Here is a 22,315-nt window from a genome sequence, read left to right as displayed (position 1 = left end):
TTTCCAAAGCAACCACTCCCTTGACTTTCCAGAGCTCAGTTATTCTCAGAAAAGTAAAAACAGCCTCATCACACTGACAGCTAACAGTCCCCTATAAATTACGCCTTAAATGTCCAACAAAGAAAGCAGCAGGCATCCGGACAACGTAGATGTTAGCTGCCAGCCCTTCTAAACACTCTCAAGAACAGATAGAGAAAAAGAAGTCGTATTAAACAGACTCACTCTCCTCTACTTCTTGCTTATGCAGCTGAGCTATCCCATGGAAGCTTGGAAAAAGAGTGGGTTGTGCATTTGAAAACGTTCCCACACCCCAGCCGGCCTCATTTTTCTGATGATCCCTGCATCCAGCCAAGCTCACACTACAGTGGGAACACTAAAATCAGTTCCATGAGAGCCAGCTGTCCTCCTCTTCCACAGTGCTCAGGGAGCCACACAGGACTCCTGGAACGGGAGCCAGCCCGGTCCTGACTCACCACAGATGTTCCCCTCCTCCCCCATGCAACTCTGAGCCAGGGCCTTCTTTCCAGGGCTTACTGTTATTACAAAAGATTTCACTGGGCCCCCCAAAATGTGCTGGATGCTGAGAGGAAAACACACATCTCCCTAGCTGTGGGGTTAAGAGAGACAGACATTAAATTATTCAGAGATGGCCAACGACCTTATGGGGCCAAAGAAGGAAATCCAGGCAGCTTTGTAGAGTTCAGTGTCAGGGAGTTGGAACAGCAGAAGCTATCACAATAGCAAACTTTGAAGTGCTATCCAGGCTTGAGTTGAGTTTAAATATGACATAAAACATTCCGTTTTGGCAAATCCAGACATCAGATTTTTCTCTGGACCCAACAAAGTCGCCTTTGCCTTAGTTATAAAAGCGTGACCAGGACGAGAACAAAAATACAGTTTCTGAAATTTGTAAATCAGAATTCAGAGTCCAAGGTCACCCGCAAATATTTGGAAATTCTCACCAGCTATTTTTCAGGCAGGAGTGGCGTTGCTGTCTTCGGACTTTATCTTTTGTGTATGCATTCATCTGTCCATTTTCCCAGGGTTGGGGGGGGGGGAGCACATAGCGCCCTGTCTCTGCATTTCTTCAGGGCATATTAGTAAAACAACTAGAGAGTTGCTCCCAGAGTGCCAGTGTCCCATCATACAGGCTGAATCATCATCATCTCAACAAAGAAACTATTTCATGCAATTGACAGTATTTTTTTCTATCACCAAATAGCATAACAATATTCTTTATACTTACCTGTTTGCTATAAAGAATATTTCATTATATAGCAAATTCATTTTGAACCTACCGGGGTGGGGTGGGGGTGGGGGTGGGGTGGGGGAAAGCCTCAGGTCTTAGGAGAACCTGACACATCATGAGTATTCTACATAGTACCCAAAAGATACTGGTGTTTCCGGGGATTCCCACCATCAAATGGAAATAAACCACAGCTTTTGTATACAGTCTACAGAGCAAGTTCAGGGAGAGGAAGAGAAGAAAAAGAAAATGCCAATGTTGGGAATTGTAAAAAAAAAAAAAAAAAAAAAAAAAAAAAAAAAAAAAAAAAAAACACTTGGAGTCATTTGGCTACAAGAACAGAGACCAGAATGGCATTACCAAAATACTATTCATTGCCCTTTTGTTCTTTCATTATCTTTTTAGTTTCACAGTCCATTTAGAATTGTCTGACTACTTCTCAGTCACTGCTCAAGAAGGAATTAAGTTTTATCTCTAGCTCTATGAGAACAAAATCCAACGTTTACAGGTTAATTCTTCCTTTTCTAAGAAAAAAAAAAAAAAAAGGATGAAAATGACCAAACAGGATTACCTATATTCTAGTTTTAGCTCTGTTTTTTAAAATACTCATGAACATACTTTCAGATAAACTCTGTTGGTTTATAGATTTCCAGGAAAATTATATGGGACAATTAACTAAAAGCCTATTATCATAGGCATATATCCAAATCACTCTGATTTTCTCTAAAAATACTTACTTCGGATGAGTTCGTCATCTGAACAATTTCCCCAAATGGACTGGTCTTGCATCATTCCATGTGTGAAGCAGCTATCGGCAGCTTGAGTTATATTTCTCTCAGTATTTTCTTTATCACATTTTTCTAAATAAAACAAAAGATCTATTACCATTAAATGTTACATATTGTTCTCTATTTTTTCAGTTTATGGTGTTTTTTTTCCAAATGCTTCCAAGTCTGCCATAATTTAAGGAAATGGGAGCAGTACTTCTATTGACTGTCGCATAGGTATTGAAGCAGTAACAGATTTATTGAGCACTTACTATGTGACAAACATCGAAGAAACAAACGTGTTTACATTAAAACTAACCTGTTACCGTAAATAAGTCATCATAACACAAGTGGTGTGCCATGACAGAGAAATGTGGAAAGGTCACATAAAAGATGAAAGTGAGTCCATACATGCAGAGGGCAGGTGCAGCAGAGAAAGCAACAAAGGAGAAGAGATCCCAATGAACGGTGGGGATTAAAAATCAGGCTGAAGCTCAGTGGGAGCAACTGAGAAGTGAGAAGGTACAGAAACAAGCAGAGTTCTCTCTGCAGAAACTTGGGAAAGAGGCAAGGGCTGTGTTACGTATTCTCACAAAGGGAGATGTTTAGGATGGGAGATTTATACAGGGGTTTATGGGCTCTTAGGGTGAAAGCCAGTAAGGAAAAGTAACATCTGATCAGGAACATGACAACTCAAACAAAAAGCTAACTACAACACAAGGTAAAATCCATGTTAGAAGAGGTCCAGAACAGTAAAGAGGTTCAAAGGAAGAAAAACAAAGTCATCAAGATTCAGACCTCAAGAAAAGCACCCCAGAGAAAGGTGCATGTTGGATAGTCTTCAAAACACTAGCAGGAATTCTGCAAACAGAGATGGGAGAAAGGTCATTCCAGGTGGAAGCATGGCCTGGCCAAACTCCACAAGCATAAACTCCAGCAAAGGTTCCAACTCTCTGGAGTGTGAAATACTTTAAGGGGGACATTAGGAGATAAGACTATAAAGGTTTGATTAGGGACACAGCATGGGTATCTGAATGTGAAGGTGAGAAATCTAGACAGAATCTCAAGGCAAGATGAGTAAGTCAAAGTAGCCATTGAAGCTTTATGAATTGCTTTATCAGAGCTGTGCATTAGGAAGATTAATTCATTTGTGCACAGCAGTGTCTCAATCCCATATGCATTTTAACTCACTTGGGGGGCTTTTTAAAAAGCAGATTCCTGGACCCCACCACTAAAGATTCTATTTCAATTTAGGGATGGGGCACTTAGGTAATTTTACTGCACTTACATCCTTGACAATCACTGGAGTATGGATGTATCTAAGAGGGAGAACAGAGTATAAGAGAGGCTTAGACTAGTCCAGTTTAATCAGAGCTTAATCTACTGAACAACAAGATGGGAAAGGGGGTAGATGTGAGAACATAACTGGAGATTTGCACAGATGATCAGGGAAGATGGGGTTGGAGATGATGGAGCTCTCTTGGTCAAGGATTTGAAGGGGAAAACCTGGAGAGGAGGAGAACAATTTATTAGTTAAAAATATCTATTTGTATGTAGATGTTTTAGGCATCGTGTCAGGCAATGAAGGCTCAATGAATTCTGAGACACAGCTCAGGCCTTCATGAACTTTACAGTTTAGTAGAGGAGGACTTTAGGTTGCACATTTGAAAGTGCAAATCATAAATAAAGTTATAGCTGGGAAAAGTGATCTTCCTAAACTTGACTGCTAAAGCCATTTAAATGAATGGGCCCATCAAAAGAGTGAGCACATTAAAATAAGAGTACCAAGAGGGGTCTGTACAATTAGACAGGAGTCAGAGAAGGACGAGAAACTGGATGATGTCAAGCCATGGAAGCAAGGAAAGGAAAGAGATTCAAACAGAAGTTGTTAGTCAACTCTGTTAACATTTCCAGTGGAAGGAAAAATTTTCTGCACATGCAAAAGTTTCTCATGTACCATGGGGATTTCACAACAATTGAAAAGTTCTGCCATGAAACACATTTCAACACATGAAAATAGATGGACACCGCTTAGGACTAAGTCCAGAGGCTAAAAATCTCTGAAAAAAAGCAAGGTCTTCAATGCTAAGTATTTTCAGAAAGCAAAACCATATTCAGATAGCAGTAAAATATAAATCAGAAGCATGCTAAACCAATATGTTCTAGAAGATTTATGTAACATTTACTCAGCATTATCCTAGAGAAAATGTAATCTTCCTGAGAGGTGTTCGTTTCAATTAAAATCTTTACTTTTTTAAACAACTCCAGAAATCTTTCCACTGTTACAGTCAACTCAAGGCCTTTCTGAGATTATCAACAGAAGAGCTTTTTATAAAAAGTCACTAGTATACACAAACTAGCTCATCAGCAGAGTCCCACACACTTGCTGCTACTGTTATGAAGCTAACTGCCGCCAGGTGTCATGCTAGTAGGCTTGATTCAATTAGCAACTTTAATTGAAGCTGAATGAAATTAATTATATAATTTTGAGCTGTTCAAGTTTAATTCCATTAAAATTAATTCATGAAACCAGGGCATTATGAAGCATTGCTGACTAAAAGAAAATAGGTATGAATAAAGCCTCTAGACACACTTGACTCACATTTGAATCATGTCCAATATTCAAGTGCTCAACACAGGCCCTCTAAACTCTCCACTGAATAAATGAAAATGTCATGTGGTCCATATACACGCTGATTTACTAGTGACCTACCACTAAGAGGAAAATAAAGTTCTTCTGCTTTAAGTATTTATTAAGGAACAGTTTATCACTTATTTTTTTTTAAGTTTCCTTATCTGTGAAATTCTAGAGTTAAGAGTCCTTCTCAAGTTAAAAAAGAAAAATTATCATTCTTTGTCCCTTTATATTCAAGAAATAAGAAACAAAATGTAATTACTACCAAATCATAATCATCAGTCTATCCAACTTTGTCTCATTTGAAAAGTAAATGTCTTAGCCCAAAAGTTGGCCTTAGCTTTTTGCTATGACCCACACAGCACCCAGCCCAAAACAAGGCTCAGAAAAGGTTCTAAGCATAAAAATTCAGTTGACTTTTGCCAATTCTCCACTTTTAAAAATTAAATTTCTGTGACCACTTGAATGTTCTATAAATTTTTAACATGTGTATATTATTTTATTGGCATGTTTGTAATATTTAATGGAATACCTATATAACAGTCTCATAAATGGGGCACCGTTACATCTAACACTGGAGAAACGCATGGAGGCAGACTAAGACTTAATTGATAGACAATGGTAAGGCGGGAATCATGATGCCCAGCCGAAGAACCAACCTTACTACAACTTTCAGTACTTTGGGTCAGCCACTACTCAGTAAGATGACAAACAGGCAATTTCTAACAGATTTCTGTTATCAATGGAGGTTTACTGTGTGTGTGTCACTTCTGAACTGCAGAAGCAGGGCGACAGTCCTGGTTTAATCAATTCCTTCCTGGGTTTATGAAGGTTTGTAGATGCTGTTGAACTAGTATATGGTCCCAAAAGGCACATCCCATAGGCAATCAAGTAACTTCGTGATGCATGAGCTCAGCCCGTACCTTTCTGTAAGAATTCTGCGTATACAACCAAGCAGCACTGCTCTCTAACCTTAACAGTTTTCTCTTAAAAGGGGACCGTGGTCATCTCAATAATGCTGTTCTTCTACGCTAGTGGGTCTTCACTGTTGAGCCCCTTAAACATAAAGAGGCACAGGTTCCAATTCAGGTGGTATGGGGTAAGATGGGGAGAGGGATGTCATCATCATATATGGCCAGGTTTGAGGGACACTGTTCTAAGCAAGCTCTTCTGTACTACACAATTTCGAGAACACTTAGAAAAGCCTATTCAATACTGCAATACAGACCTCACTTCACATCACCTCGTCACCGTATTCCAAGTAATCAGAAAATACAATTTTACCTAATCACTAATACAGAGGTATTCAGTTTGGTCTCCAGGTCAGGACAACTATGAAAATACAAATCATGAGTTATATAGGACATTAACAAGCTCTACTAATAGACGAATACATAAGCATTGTTTTAGAAATTAAAATACACTTGAAGACACTTTAAAAACAGCACTAGACCAGAGGACAGCTGCATACTACTGGCATCTGCTTCCATAAGGCTAGCCTCCCAGGAATCACAGAAGTACGGAAGAAATCTTTGGCTGAGGGAGGAAAATAAAGTCACCTTGGTCTCTGACAAAAAAAATCCCCTAGCTTGAGAGACCAAACATACACACAAAACAATCAAGCAATTACCAAACAGAAGGTAACGGAAACTGCACTGGGTTGTAATTCCGACTCAAAAACTGACCAGCTATGTGGCTGGGGCTGGGTCTCATTTTCTTCAAACAGAAGCGAGGGCCTTGAGCTGGATGATGGCAGAGGCCTTTTTGGTCTCCACAATTCTGTAAGTCTGACTTTGCAAACAGTCTAAACAACAGAGCCAAAACTTCATATACACGTTGAAGGGTTCAGAATAGAGGGGAGGAAATCAAAGAAAAACCTTTGTAAGGCATTGGATTTGAGTTAATTCTCAAAGAAAATAACAAGCATGAATTAAGCAAAAGAATCAAAAGAAAATAGTAAGAATTCTAAATGATCGATTTAAATACAGTATGTCCTACTCAGAAATGACTCTCTCACAGGATCAATACTCTTTATTTTTTGTTATTTTTCTAAACAAGGGTATGAATGGTGAAAAGTAATCTCTCTCCAACCTCAATCGTTCCTGCTGAAGAAGAATGAGATCCAGGTAAACAGAATTTCCATTTCATTTAAAATTCTATAACACTTTACCTAGTTGACATTGTCCAAATTTGAAACCTTGAGAATGAGAATTTTACTGACCTCTGAGAGTTAGGGAATAACCCAGTTGAATGGTGATTAACAAGAGAAAAATCTAAAAGCATTACATATAAGTAAATTGGATAATAATATATGTACAACATATTATGTTCTATGCCACAGAACAGCCACTTAGCTGGTATATGGTTGTTAAACAAGTTTTTAAAAATAAAACACTTCCTTTCGTTGAAAGAGTAAATTAATTAACTTTTGGAATTACAGTATTAGCAATTTTCAAAGGGCTTTAATATTTATTTGATCTTCGGAACCATCAATGATATCGTAAGAACACGTTGGCTTTATTTTACTGATGAGAATGCAGAATGAGAGTCAGAGACAGACATTCAGGCGAAAATAGGAGAAAAGCCAGAAGTGGAAAGCATCTTGCAGCTCTTTTGATACTGTACCAAGTGTAGAAAGACCCACCACACCACTCAGCCCTTCAAACCTCCAAGGAATGATCCCTCACACAAGGAAACAACCCTATTCCTGGTCAGTTAGGTCTATTAGTAAGTTGTTCTTTATTTTGAACACAAATTTGCTATCAGGTAATTTATAACTAGTCTCAGTTCTGCCCATTGAAGGTAGACATAGTAAACTTAAGCCTTTCTAAAAGATAACAGTGTCAACCACTGAAAAGGGATAGTCTTTCCATCAGTTTGTAATCAAGCAAATATACCATCTCAAGAGTTAAATGCTTTTAGCACACAATAGTAAAAGAATCTAGCCATGCTGCATGAGGATGATTAGTTTGTGAAAATTACTAATGAGCTTTTAAACACAGAGTTCTGTACGTGCCAGGGTTTTCCAAGAAATGGAGATAATCCTGTCATGTACAAGTGCAGATATCTGAATCCTTCCTGATGAACAAAGACTCTCTTTGGTTCTCTGGGACAGAAAGACCATCTCTAAATTGTACTTTGCGCTGGAAGTGGTTAGTGGCACAGGATCTCAAATCAGGGTGCCTGGGTCAACCACGAATGTTATGGATCCTGGGCAAATTAACTGTCACATGTTTAATCTTTAAAATAGGAATAGCAATAGTATCTATTTCATAAACTGGCTGTGGAAATAAACGGAATCATGCCTGGAAAGCAGAGTTTCTGTTATATAGTAAGGGCTCATCCACATTTGCTATTATTATTTCATTAACTGTTATTACAATAAGCATCTTTTAAAACCCTGATATAAAGCTATCATATGGAAGATGTTGAAGGAACTATCTAGTCAGTAATCCCTATGTGAAAAAGCAGGCAAGAAATCTATTTCCAGACTTAGTATGAGGAAAACTATTGCTTTCTCTGAGAAGCTATACATTTTTCCTGATGCACAAGGAACATCGTATTAAAGAAAAAGTTTTCTTTTTGACCCAAATTTACAAACAAAATTGAGTGAGTCTGACCCTACGGTCTCTATATACATTTTGATTTTCCCTCATGTTTGGATCTCCTAGGTACCTGTATTTTCCATTATTAGGTTTTAATATTCTTTTAAAATGTACTCTTATAAGCCACCTCAAAATATTCTACTGAACTAGGCAGAGGTATATGTAAATGTACAAACCAACCATCAAATATATTTTCTACTCGTTAACCATACTTTATTTGCTTACTTCATGGAAGACTAATATAAATGATGGTGCTTGGCAGAAATCTTTACAAAACCTCAAAAACTTAGTGTAAAACACACATATATTCATATATAAAAGGAATACAAGTACCATTCTTTGTACTTAAATTTGGGGACTTTTGCATGTTAGATCTCATCCAATTCAATTTAATATTTGATAATAATCTATGTCAGATTATTTATAATCTATATATTATGGATATTCTTACTGCTGTGCAATCTATATTCATACCCCCTTTTTCTGAGAACAAAGCAATTGTTTTAAACAATTCTTATTCTTCCTTTAAAATATCAGCATCGTTTCAGATGGTCTATGTGTGTTCCGGTTTATGAAATCTCAAGTAATCCAAGACTAAAATCTCTGGGCAAAGTAAAAAATCTGGGTCTGTTTTTCCCAGAGGCTCAGAACAATGTGGAAATCTACAAATGCTTCCCATAAGTAACCTTTAAAAATCAAAGATAAAGCAGTTTCCAGGAAGGCCTAAGGTTCTGGAATTTTACTTCTTCACTCATCAAAATAACACAAACAAACAAAACCCTCAAGCCTAATGACCTTCAAGAAACATTGCAAAACCAACCTGCTTTGCCTAATGCTCTAAAATGGGTTAAAATCGGGGCACCTGGGTGGCTCACTCAGTTGAATGTCAGTCAGTTGAACTCCTGATCTCAGCTCAGGTCATCATCTCACAGTCATGAGATTGAGCCCCACAGTGGGCTCTACACTGACAGCACAGAGCATGTTTAGGATTCTCTCTCTCCCTCTGTCCCTCCCTTGCTTGCACACACACACACACACACACACACACACACACACACACACACACAAACACACACACACACACACACGTGTGCTCTCAAAAATTTTAATTCAAGAACAAAAAATAAATTGGATTAAAATCTCATTGTCCAAAAAAAGTTAGGATAACCAAAGTATTTTAACAGATGAATGAGCATATGCATAAAATTTCATGATTTTGTAAATACAAGAATTATTATATAAGCACAAATCATTATAGATGTTTATAGAACTAACTAAATGCCCGAATCAATTTAATCAATTCACTGTTATCGATATTTTGAAAAATAAGACTGAGCAAAATCTAGTGTGCATTCATTCAAAGGGCTTCGTATGCATTTAAAAGCTTAGGGTGCATTTATATTCAAGAGTGATAAAAATGACATTGACTCAACTGGTTTAAAATTTGGGGGTAGGTAGAGTGGGTTATATACACAGCAAAGCGGAAAACAATTCCAAAGTTAGATAAATATACAATTGAATAGAACCATGCAAATGAATAGGTACAAAATATAATAATATCTCAATAAATCCGGGTTCTAAATAAATGGCAGAAGGAGTAGGGAGAGGTTACATGACAGAAAGCTGATACTTGCAACCAGGGCACATTACCTAGGTCATCTTTATCTCCTGCCCTTTGACATCCAAACCTATAGTTCTTTCTCCTAAAAATATATTTTCAGGATGACCTACCCTGAGGCATAGTAAACTCCTCCCACTTCAAATATATGCTCATTTGTGTTCTTTCAACCAAGTATACTCATGCTAAAACCAAACACTCACAGGCTAATGGAATTTGGAGTTAGATGAGCTTTTAGAGGTCTCAGCCCAACCTGCTAACCTGAATTCAGATGAATACCTTCACCATCCAATATCCCCAAGAACAAGCCAAGGAGTATAGGCATGACTACTTCTGGGGCAGGGAAATAGCGTCAGCACATCATTGACTCCAGTTTGGGACTGTTTTAATCATTCACAGGCTTTCCTCACAATTGGCTAAAATCTACTTCCTTACATTTTTTTGCTGATTCATCATTATTTTGCTCTTTGCAATCAAAGTCTAATGTTCCCTCTGTGACTGTCTCATATTAGAAAATATCTCATGCCCTTGTGCCTATTTTCTCTGTGCTAAACACCCTCAATTCCTTCGATCGTTTTTCGGGACCTTTTTAACATTCTGTTCACCCTTATAGACAGGATAGTCTTCTTCATCTTGTCTAGAAAGCCATCATCAAACAGTTTGTCTTACGGTGGAAATCCAGAGAGGCCATATCTGCAGCAGTTTTCTTACTTAGCAATTGACTACGCCCATTACAAAAAGGAATTGAGGACTCTGACATCTTCCTCTTTTTTTAAAATGATGTCACACACCCATCTTCAGTCTTTTGTCATGATCACTGTTGTAAGTGCCACAATTCTAAAACTTTTCTGTTACTTCTCAGTTATATCGGGTGGGGATGAACCTTAATTTGGCACTGTTACAAGAATGAAGGCCAATGGAAATCAAAAGTGAACCAAAGGGGGTTGTTTCATCTGTAAAGCCTTTTTCAAAGCTATGATTTGAGTCCACTCCTGATATAAGTGAGAGAGGATGGAGAAGAGCATTTCACATAGTAGTGAAAACACAAATAAGATAATGATAAGAGAAGCAGAACCATATTGCCATTTATTTTTTGGACTTCAGTCCAAAAGTGACGTGGCTTCTTGCCTTCAGGATCATTTCTTTGAGACATTGCTTTCTTTGGATTCTCCTCTAAGACAACAAACCCATTCTGGCCCCACAATCTTTGTAATCTCACAAATGGCTGATGGCCTCCAGGAGGAGAACTTGTAAATCCATTCCTCTAGACTTGCTCCCTGTCCTGACCTACAGATTTGAAGTCTCACCTCTACATGAATATATCTTTGGCAACTCAGACTCAACATTTCCTAAAATTTTAGCAATTAATCACCACTTCTCTTCTGGCCCTGTTTCTCCAACTATAGTCTATATCTTGGTCAGCGGTGTTCACAGAATCATCTTTCAATTCTCTATTTTCTCCGCCCTAACAGAGTCAACTATGAGATCCAGCTAATTAGAACTTCCCAATCTCTCTCAAATGTATATTTTCCTATGCCCACTACCAATGCCACCTTTTTCTTGAAATTATTTCAACACAAAGACTGAATATGTTACTCCTTAGCTCAAGTAAAAATTCATTTCGCATAGTGATGACAAATCGGTATATTGTCACGTTGTACATATTTTAATGGAAGCTCCGACACCTTTCCCATGCTCCAAAATTTCATCTTGTACTTCAGTGAGAAATAAAGAGTAATACCCCTCAGAAAATGCAAGCTGCATGAGCGATGGAAAAACAAACAACAGAGTAGGTCCACGTTCATAGAGCCCAGGAGATCAAGGGCTGATCCAGGGAAAAGAGTAGGAGGACCTGATCCTAGAGAAGAGGCTGGTTCCTTTGTGTGTTCCAGCTGCCTTCAGAGAGTCTGTCACCTACTCAACCACAAATTGCTTTATTTTTGGTGCTCAATTCTGCATAATTCAAACCAAAAGACCTGCAAACTATGTCTTCTTCAGATGGGATCACTAGCAGCCCAACCCAGAAGGAACAGACTTCTTGCCACTCTGGGTTTCTCATTCAACCTCTGAATTTGTATGCTCCACAACTGCACCAGTCAGCTGGCAACTGGCCATAAACTAATCTGTCACCTGGTTCTTGTTGTAATCTTGAATTGATATTTAGACAAGGAATTAACTTTACAAATTCCTTGTGGGCAAACTACGCATTACAGATTCTTAATCTGCACAAGACTTCGCACGCAGTAGGCACACAAAAACGATTTGTTGACACGGTTTCTCTTCAAACGTATCAATAATGAAATCTATGTGCTGGCAGGAAAATTAACTTCAGATTCTACTCCTGAAACTAGTAAAAAAAAAAAAAATCAGGCATAAAAGCACATGCATATGAATCATCTTACTTCAGATCATGTGGGTGTGAATCTGAAAACAGAAGTGGACTGCAAGTAGAAACCACAAACGAAATTAATGTTAAAATAACTCTGTTCATAGCTCCTACTTAGTGAACCCTAACTGATTAAATTAGAATCTTTTTAAAACATAACTGGCTTTCAAACTCAAGATTAAAAGCTTTCCTTCTGGAGAAGATGTATGCGAATGTGAAAGCAGATACGAAAAGTTTAAGTAACTTCAGGAAAGTGTCAATGGTAAAAGGAGAGGAGGAAAGGGAAAAAGAGACACAGACACAGAGATAAGGAAAAGAGAGAGAAGCATCCAAAACACTGGTGCACAAATACATGTGTGATTAAGACAATGGGAGGAACCACGACTTCCTTCATCTGCTCCAATCACCAACATCCAACTATCCAAACATCTAGTATCTAGACAGTGCAGGATCAATCTTTCCTTAGTAAAAACTTAAGAAAGACTTTTAGAAAAAGAAACATAAAAATCACATCCCCTAACTTTATATAGGGTAGAATAATCATGTTACCTCAGAAAGACCATTTATTTGGTTGAATCATTTCTCTCCTTTGTTGGTTACTGTATCGTTCTAATTTTCCATTTGCAAATGGCTTAACTTCAGATTATGTCAATTTAGGTTTCCTTATTTTCCCCAAATCTTTTATTATTATAAAAATATAATGATACTAAAATAATTGCACACAGCTATTAGAATTTTCCATGATATCACCTCAACAAGATCCAGGAAATAAGGTTCAAAGAAACAGGAAAGGCTCTTACACACCCAAAAATTCCAGTTTCCCCCCCAACTAGCCCTATAAAGGTCACTCAAATACATATATATATTTATAAATGTATAAACGTATAAATCCTTACATGTTAACTGACCAAACAAGGCCAAGAAGCATGGTTCTTGCTGGCCAGAAACCTTACCTGCCAATTACACTGCTGGGCTCTCTGCCTCCCCATACACCCTAGAACACAAGATTCATTAGAACAAATACACTCTTCTCACACATGGGTAATCCTCCTCCTTTGTCCCCCACTGCTTCTACCCTGCCAACCTCCAACCCTATGCTAATTCCAAAAACTCATTCTATCAGCTCTATTCCCAAGCTCCCACATGCTCCTTGCTGAGAAAGGCAATCAACCACGCTGACCGTGTCCACTAAAAATTCATGCCATTCATTCTCAGTTAAGCCCTCAGTGCTACAGAGCAGCCCTTTTGTTTGCCCCAGATTGAATCCCTCTTGAATACTTCATTCTTTGAAATCTTTTCCACACATCTCAAATTTCTTGACTCATCCTAACCACCCCCCACTCTTGCTCCCAGCAAATGTTACCATATACTTTGTTAAGAAGATCTAGGCCTTCCAAGATCTCTCTTTCTCATCCAACTGTGTCTAGATTATCATTTATTATTTTCTCCCATGCCCATCTGTAAAGGGAACGTGGTCTACTTTCCTATGACTGGTCTCTGTCCAATTCTGTCCCGGAATTTTACTTTCAATTACACACACCCACCACACCACCACTGTACCCCAGACCCTTTCAACTTCCATCTCCCTCTCTCCCCTGGATTTCTTTCCATTAGCACGTGGTGAGCAAGCTCAAAATCCACCCAACTGAAATCCTCTCTACACCTGGTTTCTCCCTTAACAAATCACAACTTTTTTCATCTTCCATGACCACTAAACCTCTAAGGCTTCTGTGACCAATCCTTATGGACTCTCTTTCTGTATTCTTTTCCTTCTCCTTCCTCAAGTGTGGCCATGCCCCCAAAGCTTTTCCTCAGTCCTTTCCCTCACTCTTGTGTCCAGGCATCAACTATCTGGTGGTGAACTCTGACCCTGTGAGCTTGACCCTCACCACTCTCCTAGGTACAAGTTCTAGTTCTTGGTGGCTTGCTGGCTTATCATGGCAAGGGATAAGCTCCAGGAACGAAGATGATCCAAAGAAGACTCAACAGCTCCTCCCATGTTTCCACTCAGGCTAAAAAATCAAACCCCTGGATTACCTTGAATTTCTACCTTCACACTACCTCCCGTATAAAATACATCGCTCAACCATATCAATCAGATACAACAAAATCTGGACACTATGCTTTAGGAGATTCACAGCTGAGTAAGTAAAACTTAAGGCCCACAAGGGGCTCTCACAGCTAGGAAGAACTCTATCCTACTTTTGCTGTTGTCCTTAAACCCATTTCCTCGATCAAATTCCTAGTGGGGCTGCCCTATGTCCTTTTTGTCAAGTGCCTGTCATAGCTTCCCGGATAATCACTGCCTTCACTCTTGCCCCTCGTACCAACATCATCCTTTGCACTGCTACCAGATTTATTCTCCTAAAAAACACCAATTTGGTCCTGTCCTTCCCCTTCTCAAGAACTTTCAATGGCTCACCACCGCCTACAAAAAGGATATACAAACGCCTTAGTGGAGAATTAGAGCCATCCTCAGAATTACTTCAGTTTATCTTTACAACTTTACCTCACTCTTTGTTCTTTGATACAGCCCATACAAAGGGCTTAGTGAAGCATTCACCATTTTGTAATAATCACCTCCAAGTTTTGCTCTCCATTATCCATCTTCACAGAGCTGAGTTCTATGATCGTGCTTCTTTGTCCAGCTCAAATCAAAAGTTTTCCTTGCGGTTCTTCCAAATGCCCCAGCTAGAGATACTTTCTGTCTCCCATGTTCTGTCATCACACATTCTTTCTACGTCTATCATAGCACCTATCAGTCTACCTTGTATTACAGTTATGGGTGAATGTAGGTGTTTTCCCATCATTCAGCAAGACCCGAATTTCATTCAGTGTATTCCTCTCTGTACTTGTCACACAGCAAGGTTCAAGATATATATATATATATATATATATATATATATATATATATATATACACATATACATACATACTCGTGTGTGTGTAGGATTGAATATTTATGAAGCATTTGAGTAAAGCAGAAATAATGCAAAGAGGAAAAAAAGGCTATGGTAGAAATAAAAATTAGTAATAAATATTTAATATAAGTTGATTCTAATTTTTTGAGATTAGGGAACTAAATATAATTTATCACTGTTTCTATGAGAAAGGGTAACTTAGGTTCCAAAACTCCAACTTACAAATGAACACAACCCATGTGCAAATTATGCACTCTTTTCCTTATTATTCCATAATGCTGGGATCTCCAAAGAGAAGTGTATGGGTGGCAGGACACGAATCTCTACTGAGCTGGTAGAAGAAAGTACTAAAATACCTATTTCACTTACATTTTCATGTACTTACATCCACTTACAATTTTCATCTCTGTATTTCATTTTTAAAGTTCACAATACATTTGTGTTACAGTCCACAAAATGTTAGAAAGTTCTTTGAGGAAGAATACACTCAGGATTATTTGTATTAATTGGGGTATGTGATAAACATGCTGACAAGTAGTAATGTAGAAGATACACAGAGTGATAGGATTTAAAATTTGGAACTTGAAAGAGACTGTTTTTAAAGCTTTCTGAGGCCTTTCTAACTAAAAATGAGAGACTTACTAGAAACCTATCAATATATCTTTCTGCAGACAAAAGCCTATATAACAATTATTTTCTTTTTTTTTTTTTTAATTTATTTTTCAACGTTTATTTATTTTTGGGACAGAGAGAGACAGAGCATGAACGGGGGAGGGGCAGAGAGAGAGGGAGACACAGAATCGGAAACAGGCTCCAGGCTCTGAGCCATCAGCCCAGAGCCTGACGTGGGGCTCGAACTCCCGGACCGCGAGATCATGACCTGGCTGAAGTCGGACGCTTAACCGACTGCACCACCCAGGCGCCCCAACAATTATTTTCAACTAGAGATAAAGAGCACCTGGAGACTGTTAACAATACAGATTCTTGACCCTTCTATATCCAGAGATTCTGATTCTAAAAGTCCAGAGTGGGACCAAAAATGCCAGTAGCCTTGAAATATTAGGGTAGTATCTCAATGCATCTTACATTCTCGGCCAGATAATTCTGTGTTGTGAGGGGCTGTTTGGTCCTATGCATGGTAAGATATTTAGCATTACCCCTGGCTTCTACCCACTAGATCCTAGAAGGACCCACTCCACTCCCTGTATGTCTACCAAACATGTCTCCAGATGTTGCCAAATGTCTCCTGGAGGGCACAATCTCCCCAGACTGGAACCAGAGAGAGAAGCTATCCAAAGAGGATCCACTTTGAGAATTTCCATCCTTAATCAGAAGGATAAAACAATATGATACGTGTCTAAGAATATGGGTGTTACAAGCATACATTGTATAAATTGAAATAAACAGGCTTCCCATAAAGGAAATCTGATTAGCCACTATAAACTCCTGACAACTTAGCTAAGCTTCTAAGTCAAAGCTCTTCTTATGTAATTTCAACTCGAAGATTTTCTCCCTAGCTTCTATTTTAAATTATTTTTAATTAACTTCACTGGCATTTTGCATCCTGCTATGAAAAGTCTGCCTAATAGTCTCAGAGGACTCTCCCAAGAGAGAAGAGTGCATTAAATCACACATTATCACATTAAAGTATATTCCAGCACTCACAGTCCAACAATCGAAGTCTTGGCAAATGCAGGGAGTGGCGGGGGGAGGGGGAAGATGCAGGGACTGGAACAGGCTCAAGTGATTCACAGTATCCAAAGCCTATTATCTTCGATTCATCCATCCGTAGGAAAGATTTATATTCATTCTTTACTTCAACCACATTTATCACAATGACATATATTCCCCAGTTTGTGGTTCTACCCTGATTTCTATGGACTGCATGAGACCTTGGCCAAGTCACCTGAATACTTTGGACAACCTTTCTAAAAAGTGAGCCAGTTAGGGGCACCTGGGTGGCTCCGTCCAGTAAGCATCTGACTTTGGCTCAGGTCACGATCTCATTGTTCCTAGGTTCGAGCTCCACACCAGGCTCTGTGCTGACAGCTCAGAGCCTTGAGCCTGCTTCAGATTCTGTCTCCCTCGGTCCTTCCCCCACTTGCACTGTCTCTGTCTCTCAAAAAATGAATAAATGTTAAAAAAATTTTTTTTAAAATGATCCATTTGGACTAAGTTATTTTTATAAATCCTCATAGTCCCAGGTTGCAAATGTATGAATGAAGTACTTAATTAAAAAGCTCTTCCGAGTACATGGATTCTAGTAACTTTTGCGCAAAAAAGTAAGTACCTACATTTTCAGTGATAACACAATGAATTTTAAGATGTTTAATCCAAGAATGAAAAAAAAAAAGACAATTAGATGAATCACGTATACAAGATCCATTCTCTCTTAAAACAAAATTAAGTTTGGCCCAAATTATCCTTCATCTATCAAGACATTCATACAGGGACTTTGCATGGGACAGCAAATCAAACCAATCTTTCAGAAGTTAGTCATAAATAGGGAAACAGTTATAAACACATGTTTACATTCTGATTTCTAGAACAGAGATAACAGATCAGCTGCCTAGAGGCCATATCCAGCCTGAAAGTGTAGTTGTTTTGTTGGCTGGGGCAAAATTGTATTTAATCAATTGCCAACTTTTAAAAAGGGAGAGATGATACATAAAAATCTGTATTTCCAGTGTCTCTTGAAATACTGGAAGATATTAGCCCAAATGGCAACAATGAGCTGGAGCTGAGCATCACCACCTCCTGGCCCATGGGCTGTCCCAGGGCCCACGATCCCTGCTGCTATAAGCTTCTCACACCCATCCTGGTTCCCTTTTACAGCCTGGAGCATAAGAGCTTATGTCCTTGCTCTGCAACAATTTTCAAAATACACAGAAAATGTTTTTAATGCTTTCAAACCAATAGCGTTTTCCTTGCAGAATCACAGGAAAAGAGCAGAAATTTTAAAGAGGTAGAACAATGCTCTTAATAAGGAAACCTTCCTAACCCTGAATGCCGTTACGTAGAATCAGCTACACTGTAGGTTTCTAACTAACCATCTGGAAGAACGGAGAAAGGGATTTTAGATTTGATGGGGAGTTCACTAGAGACCCCCCCCCCCTATAATTTCTTTTAACTTTAACATTGCATGCCCTTAGTTAGGAGTGTGGATATCTCATCATGATATAGTAATATATGCATAGGTTTTATCTTGACATCTATCTATCTTTGCCTACAAGGTAAGACTTGACCTTATATTTCCTCTTCATGAAAAGATATTTTCTGCTAATTGCCATAAAACACTCCATTTTTCTCACAGATTTTAATATATAAAAATTTTAAATTAAGTTTCAATTAACTAAGCAGCCACATCTGACCAGAAAATTATTAAACTATTCTTCTGAAAAGATGATAAAGAATCCAAGGACAGAGGAAAGAACTCAAGAGCTGGAGAGTAGGGCACTCTGTGAGCAAAGCTTCTTTCTTCACTAACGCCTTTACCAAGAGGATCAAACTACCTATGGAAGGCTGCATCTGCAAACTTTTACCCTACCCACTCACTCCAAAATTTGTTTTCTTTCAATATACCTTATGAAATCTGCTTGTTTGAGGCATAATATTTTAGCAAGAATCTGAAGATTTTCTTCCTAAAAAATCATTACAATCATTACCTTATATTACACGTGCAATTAAATTGATGCTTAAAGGATGTGAGTCGAAGATAAACTAATAAAAAGGCGGTATATAACTATGTTGCTGAGGGTAAGCCGATTTTCAGGTACAATATAACCCCAAGAGTTTCCACACTGGTAATCCTGTATGCAGTCAACTGCACTTCAGACCATTCTAGATGCTCACTTCCTAAAATCAGAATCATGTGATATTTTACAGCATTGCATTGCATTACATTATACACCACTGCAAGTTCTAGCTGACTCTAACGATGCGTATTATTAAAGTAAGTTGGACACTGTAGATATCACTATGTCCAAATCAATTGTTTTTGTAGTGTGTTTGATGTGGATTTTGACATAAGCATTGTTTAACAATAGTGATTAACAGCTCAAGTGTGAAACATCAATGAGTCGATAAGACTATGAAGGGCATGCCTAACAACGGGAAAATGACTGTTGGCAATACAATGTGCAGAGCATGGGCTGCTTCTGGGAAAACATGTTTATCATTCTACTTCTCTGATTTGCTCTATTTTCTGTTTAGAAAAAAATGACTCACTGTTTAGAAGCAAAAAGCAATGATAAACATAATTCAATTTAACAGCCCTGAATGCCAGAACATTTTAACTTAGCCATGGATGTTTTCTGCTTTCACCTCTTTTGAGTTCAACGTTAACTTCTTCCTTTCCATTTTTGCAGCTTGGGGAAAAAGAAAAAAAAAAAAAAACAAAGAAACGAAAAACAAACAAACAAAAAAAACACCAATCCCAAGAAGCTCACTACATTATTGTCAAAGAAACACAAAAGCTATCATATATGCTTAAAATCAAGACTATAAAGTAGGTTTTGAAGACCTGGAAAATTATTTAGCCTATATCAATATCAGAACTTTCTAAATCAGAGCCACGGTTAAAGGAAACTGCATCAGAAGAGTAAGGCCCTTGCTCCCTGAAAACCTCAAGGATGTTACCTTCAAGAGAGCAAAGATATTGCCTGACTTGTTTATAAGCTTGTTAGGGAAGTCTCCCAGAAACAAGATCATATTCTTTATAGGCTGCCTGTGTTTACACTTTGGAAAAACACAAAAGAGCTAATTCATTCTTGCCAAGTGTTCCTTTTTAAAGCATGCTGATTTCAAAACAAAACAGTTATTGAAACGTATGCGTGAGCCATTCCAAAGGAACTGGTCACAGAACCCCAGATCATCAACTGAGCTGCAGAGTGGCTCACAAGAAACAAAGATGAGCCCAGAGTGCTTAGCTTGTTCAGAGAGCAGCAACAGACCTGGATCTGAGGAAGACACAAGAACTGAAGTGAAGCAGGCGAGAGTGCTTCAGATCCCACATATTGGAGTCTTAGGCCCCAAAATGCATATGCTTAAGAAAGAAGCAATCATGTCATCCAGTTTCCCTGCAGTCAAAGGAAGGGGGAGTGGAAGGACCAGCGGATCCCGCCCTCTTATCCGGTTGTTGATCTAGGGCTGGAGTCCTGGAGAACTTTCTTGAGTAGCACTAACTGTGCAAAAGTTCACAACTACGGGGTGAGACTCCGTCCTCATTGCACACCAACCTCCACCCCCCTCCCTCAATCAGTAAATGTGTGGACAAATTTTAAAATGCAACAACGACAAAGCGACTCACAACTTGCGAGCAGGCACTCACCCTGGGCTGGGGCGCCCAGCCGGCCGCCGCCCGCCTCGGCCCCGCGCTGGGGCCCGGGAGCCAGGGCTTCGCCCGCGCCGGACATGGGCCGCTCCACCGAGCCCGCGCCGCGCTGCCGCCTAGCTCGCCGCCCCCGGGGCGGACGCGAAGGGCTGTTAGGTGGTGGGTGCAGAGAACTGACTGCTTCTGGTGGGGGGGAAAAAGTGTTTCAGAGACCAGCACGCCACCCCTGCAGGACATTCCCTGCCCCTCCACCTCCCTCCCCCAAACCCCACCCCAGAGAAGTTTTGATTTGAAACCCGGGAGGAAAACTGCTACCCCGCACGTTGACAGTGGTGGAGTTGGGGGGCGGGGGAGGGCAGTGGGAGGGAGGCACTGAAAGGGGGCGGGGAAGGGAGACTGGATTTGGAAGCGCGGGGAAGGGGACCAAACCCCTCCTCCTTCTGGCCGGGGAGACCACCACCTACCTCGGCATCCCCCCCCAACTCTCTCAAAGCCCCTTCCTCCTTCTCCTCTTCCGCCCGGCAAAGTTAGCGAGGATCCAGCAGCTTCGGCATCTCACCCCAGTGGCCTGGCAGCAGTGGCGGCAGCCCCTGCGCGTCCCTCCCCGCCTCCCTCAGGCTCAGCCCAGACACTGCAGTGGCTGCAACTGCGCCAGTGGCCGCTCTTCTGACTCCGTGCTCTCCGCCCTCTCTTTCCAGCCAGCTCAGTCCGGCCAGCTCCCCAGGAAGGGGGCCTGTACCCCCTCTGGCTCTCTGTCCCCCTGCCACCACTCCTCCGCTCCTGAAACACTTCTCCGTCTGTTGCTCTTTTTCATCACATCCGGATCAGGAGGCCTCGAACTCTTGGCGGGCCGCCCAAGGCTGGGGGCGGTGCAACGTGGGCTCCCTCGCCCTGCACTGTCTGGGTCAGGAGGCCAAAGCCGGAATGGGCTGGCTCCGGGTAAGGGGTTTCTCTAGGGCCTGAGAGAAAGGAGGGAGTTGGCTGGTCCTTGGCTGCCTAGGCGTTTTCCTGCCCAGACTTACCCCATTCCCTCTTCTCCCAGCCTTTCTTCCCAATTCTGTCCCAGACCCACTGAAGATCTGGGAACTCCCTGAGTGAAGGAGAAACCTTTAGGAGGGACAATGCAAAACAAAAAATATAAATATTTATCGAACTTTCCTGATAGGATAGTAAAAGTGTGGTTTTGAAACCCTGACCCTTAGCTCAGTGTTTAAACTCTATGCCTCTGAAGTTACCTTTATTCTCTTTTTCAGGTCTTTATTCTGGTCCAACAGGAACGTGGATCAGTAAAACCAGTTGCACTTGCTTGAATCAACTGGAGGCATCCAGGCAGACAAGGTTGACATCCCAGAGGACGCCCTGGCCCAGGGCCCCAAGCCAGGCCTTGCACAGTGAATGGCTTCGGTGGCAAGATAAACCTGTGGTCGGAAGTAAAAAGCCAACTAAGTATCAGGCGTTCTGATTGTAGCATAACCTGATGAGCCTAGAATAACTTGTACGAAGCAATTTGCAGGTACAAAGTACTTTAATAATATATTCAGGTAACTTTTGTTCTTTCATTGCAAGCAAAATGCAGAATTCATTTCTAGAAAGGTAGAACCAACTCATGCTTTAAATCTCTAGGCCAAGGGAGGAAATCAGTCATGTTGTCAACCTTGAAGAAAATGTACACTGGATGCAGCTTTCTAGGTGTATCAATAATATCCCAGGAATTTCCTTTCTTTAAAAAACCCACTGGAATTGATTTCAACTGATTGAAAAAAAATCCATTTCTTTACTTGAAAGTGCCAGTGCAACCCAACCTA

The 22,315-nt window shown here is 39.9% G+C and overlaps 1 protein-coding gene across 1 annotated transcript in view; it reads right to left on the bottom strand.

Moving 5' to 3' along the window:
- MDFIC (MyoD family inhibitor domain containing) overlaps positions 1–21,226 on the bottom strand; it is an 88,142-nt gene extending 66,916 nt beyond the window's left edge. Inside the window, exons 1-3 of the mRNA XM_043589309.1 lie at positions 20,975–21,226; positions 20,508–20,693; positions 1,984–2,106 (exon numbers count right to left, since the gene is read on the bottom strand). Coding sequence (XP_043445244.1) covers positions 1,984–2,106; positions 20,508–20,592 — 208 coding nt within the window. The 5' untranslated portion in view covers positions 20,593–20,693; positions 20,975–21,226. The remainder of the gene's footprint in view (positions 1–1,983; positions 2,107–20,507; positions 20,694–20,974) is intronic.
- Positions 21,227–22,315: the final 1,089 nt, after the last annotated feature.

The sequence above is a fragment of the Prionailurus bengalensis genome, chromosome A2 (assembly GCF_016509475.1).
Source record: "Prionailurus bengalensis isolate Pbe53 chromosome A2, Fcat_Pben_1.1_paternal_pri, whole genome shotgun sequence".
NCBI classification, from domain to species: domain Eukaryota; kingdom Metazoa; phylum Chordata; class Mammalia; order Carnivora; family Felidae; genus Prionailurus; species Prionailurus bengalensis.
This window is presented reverse-complemented; position numbering and strand designations above follow the sequence as displayed.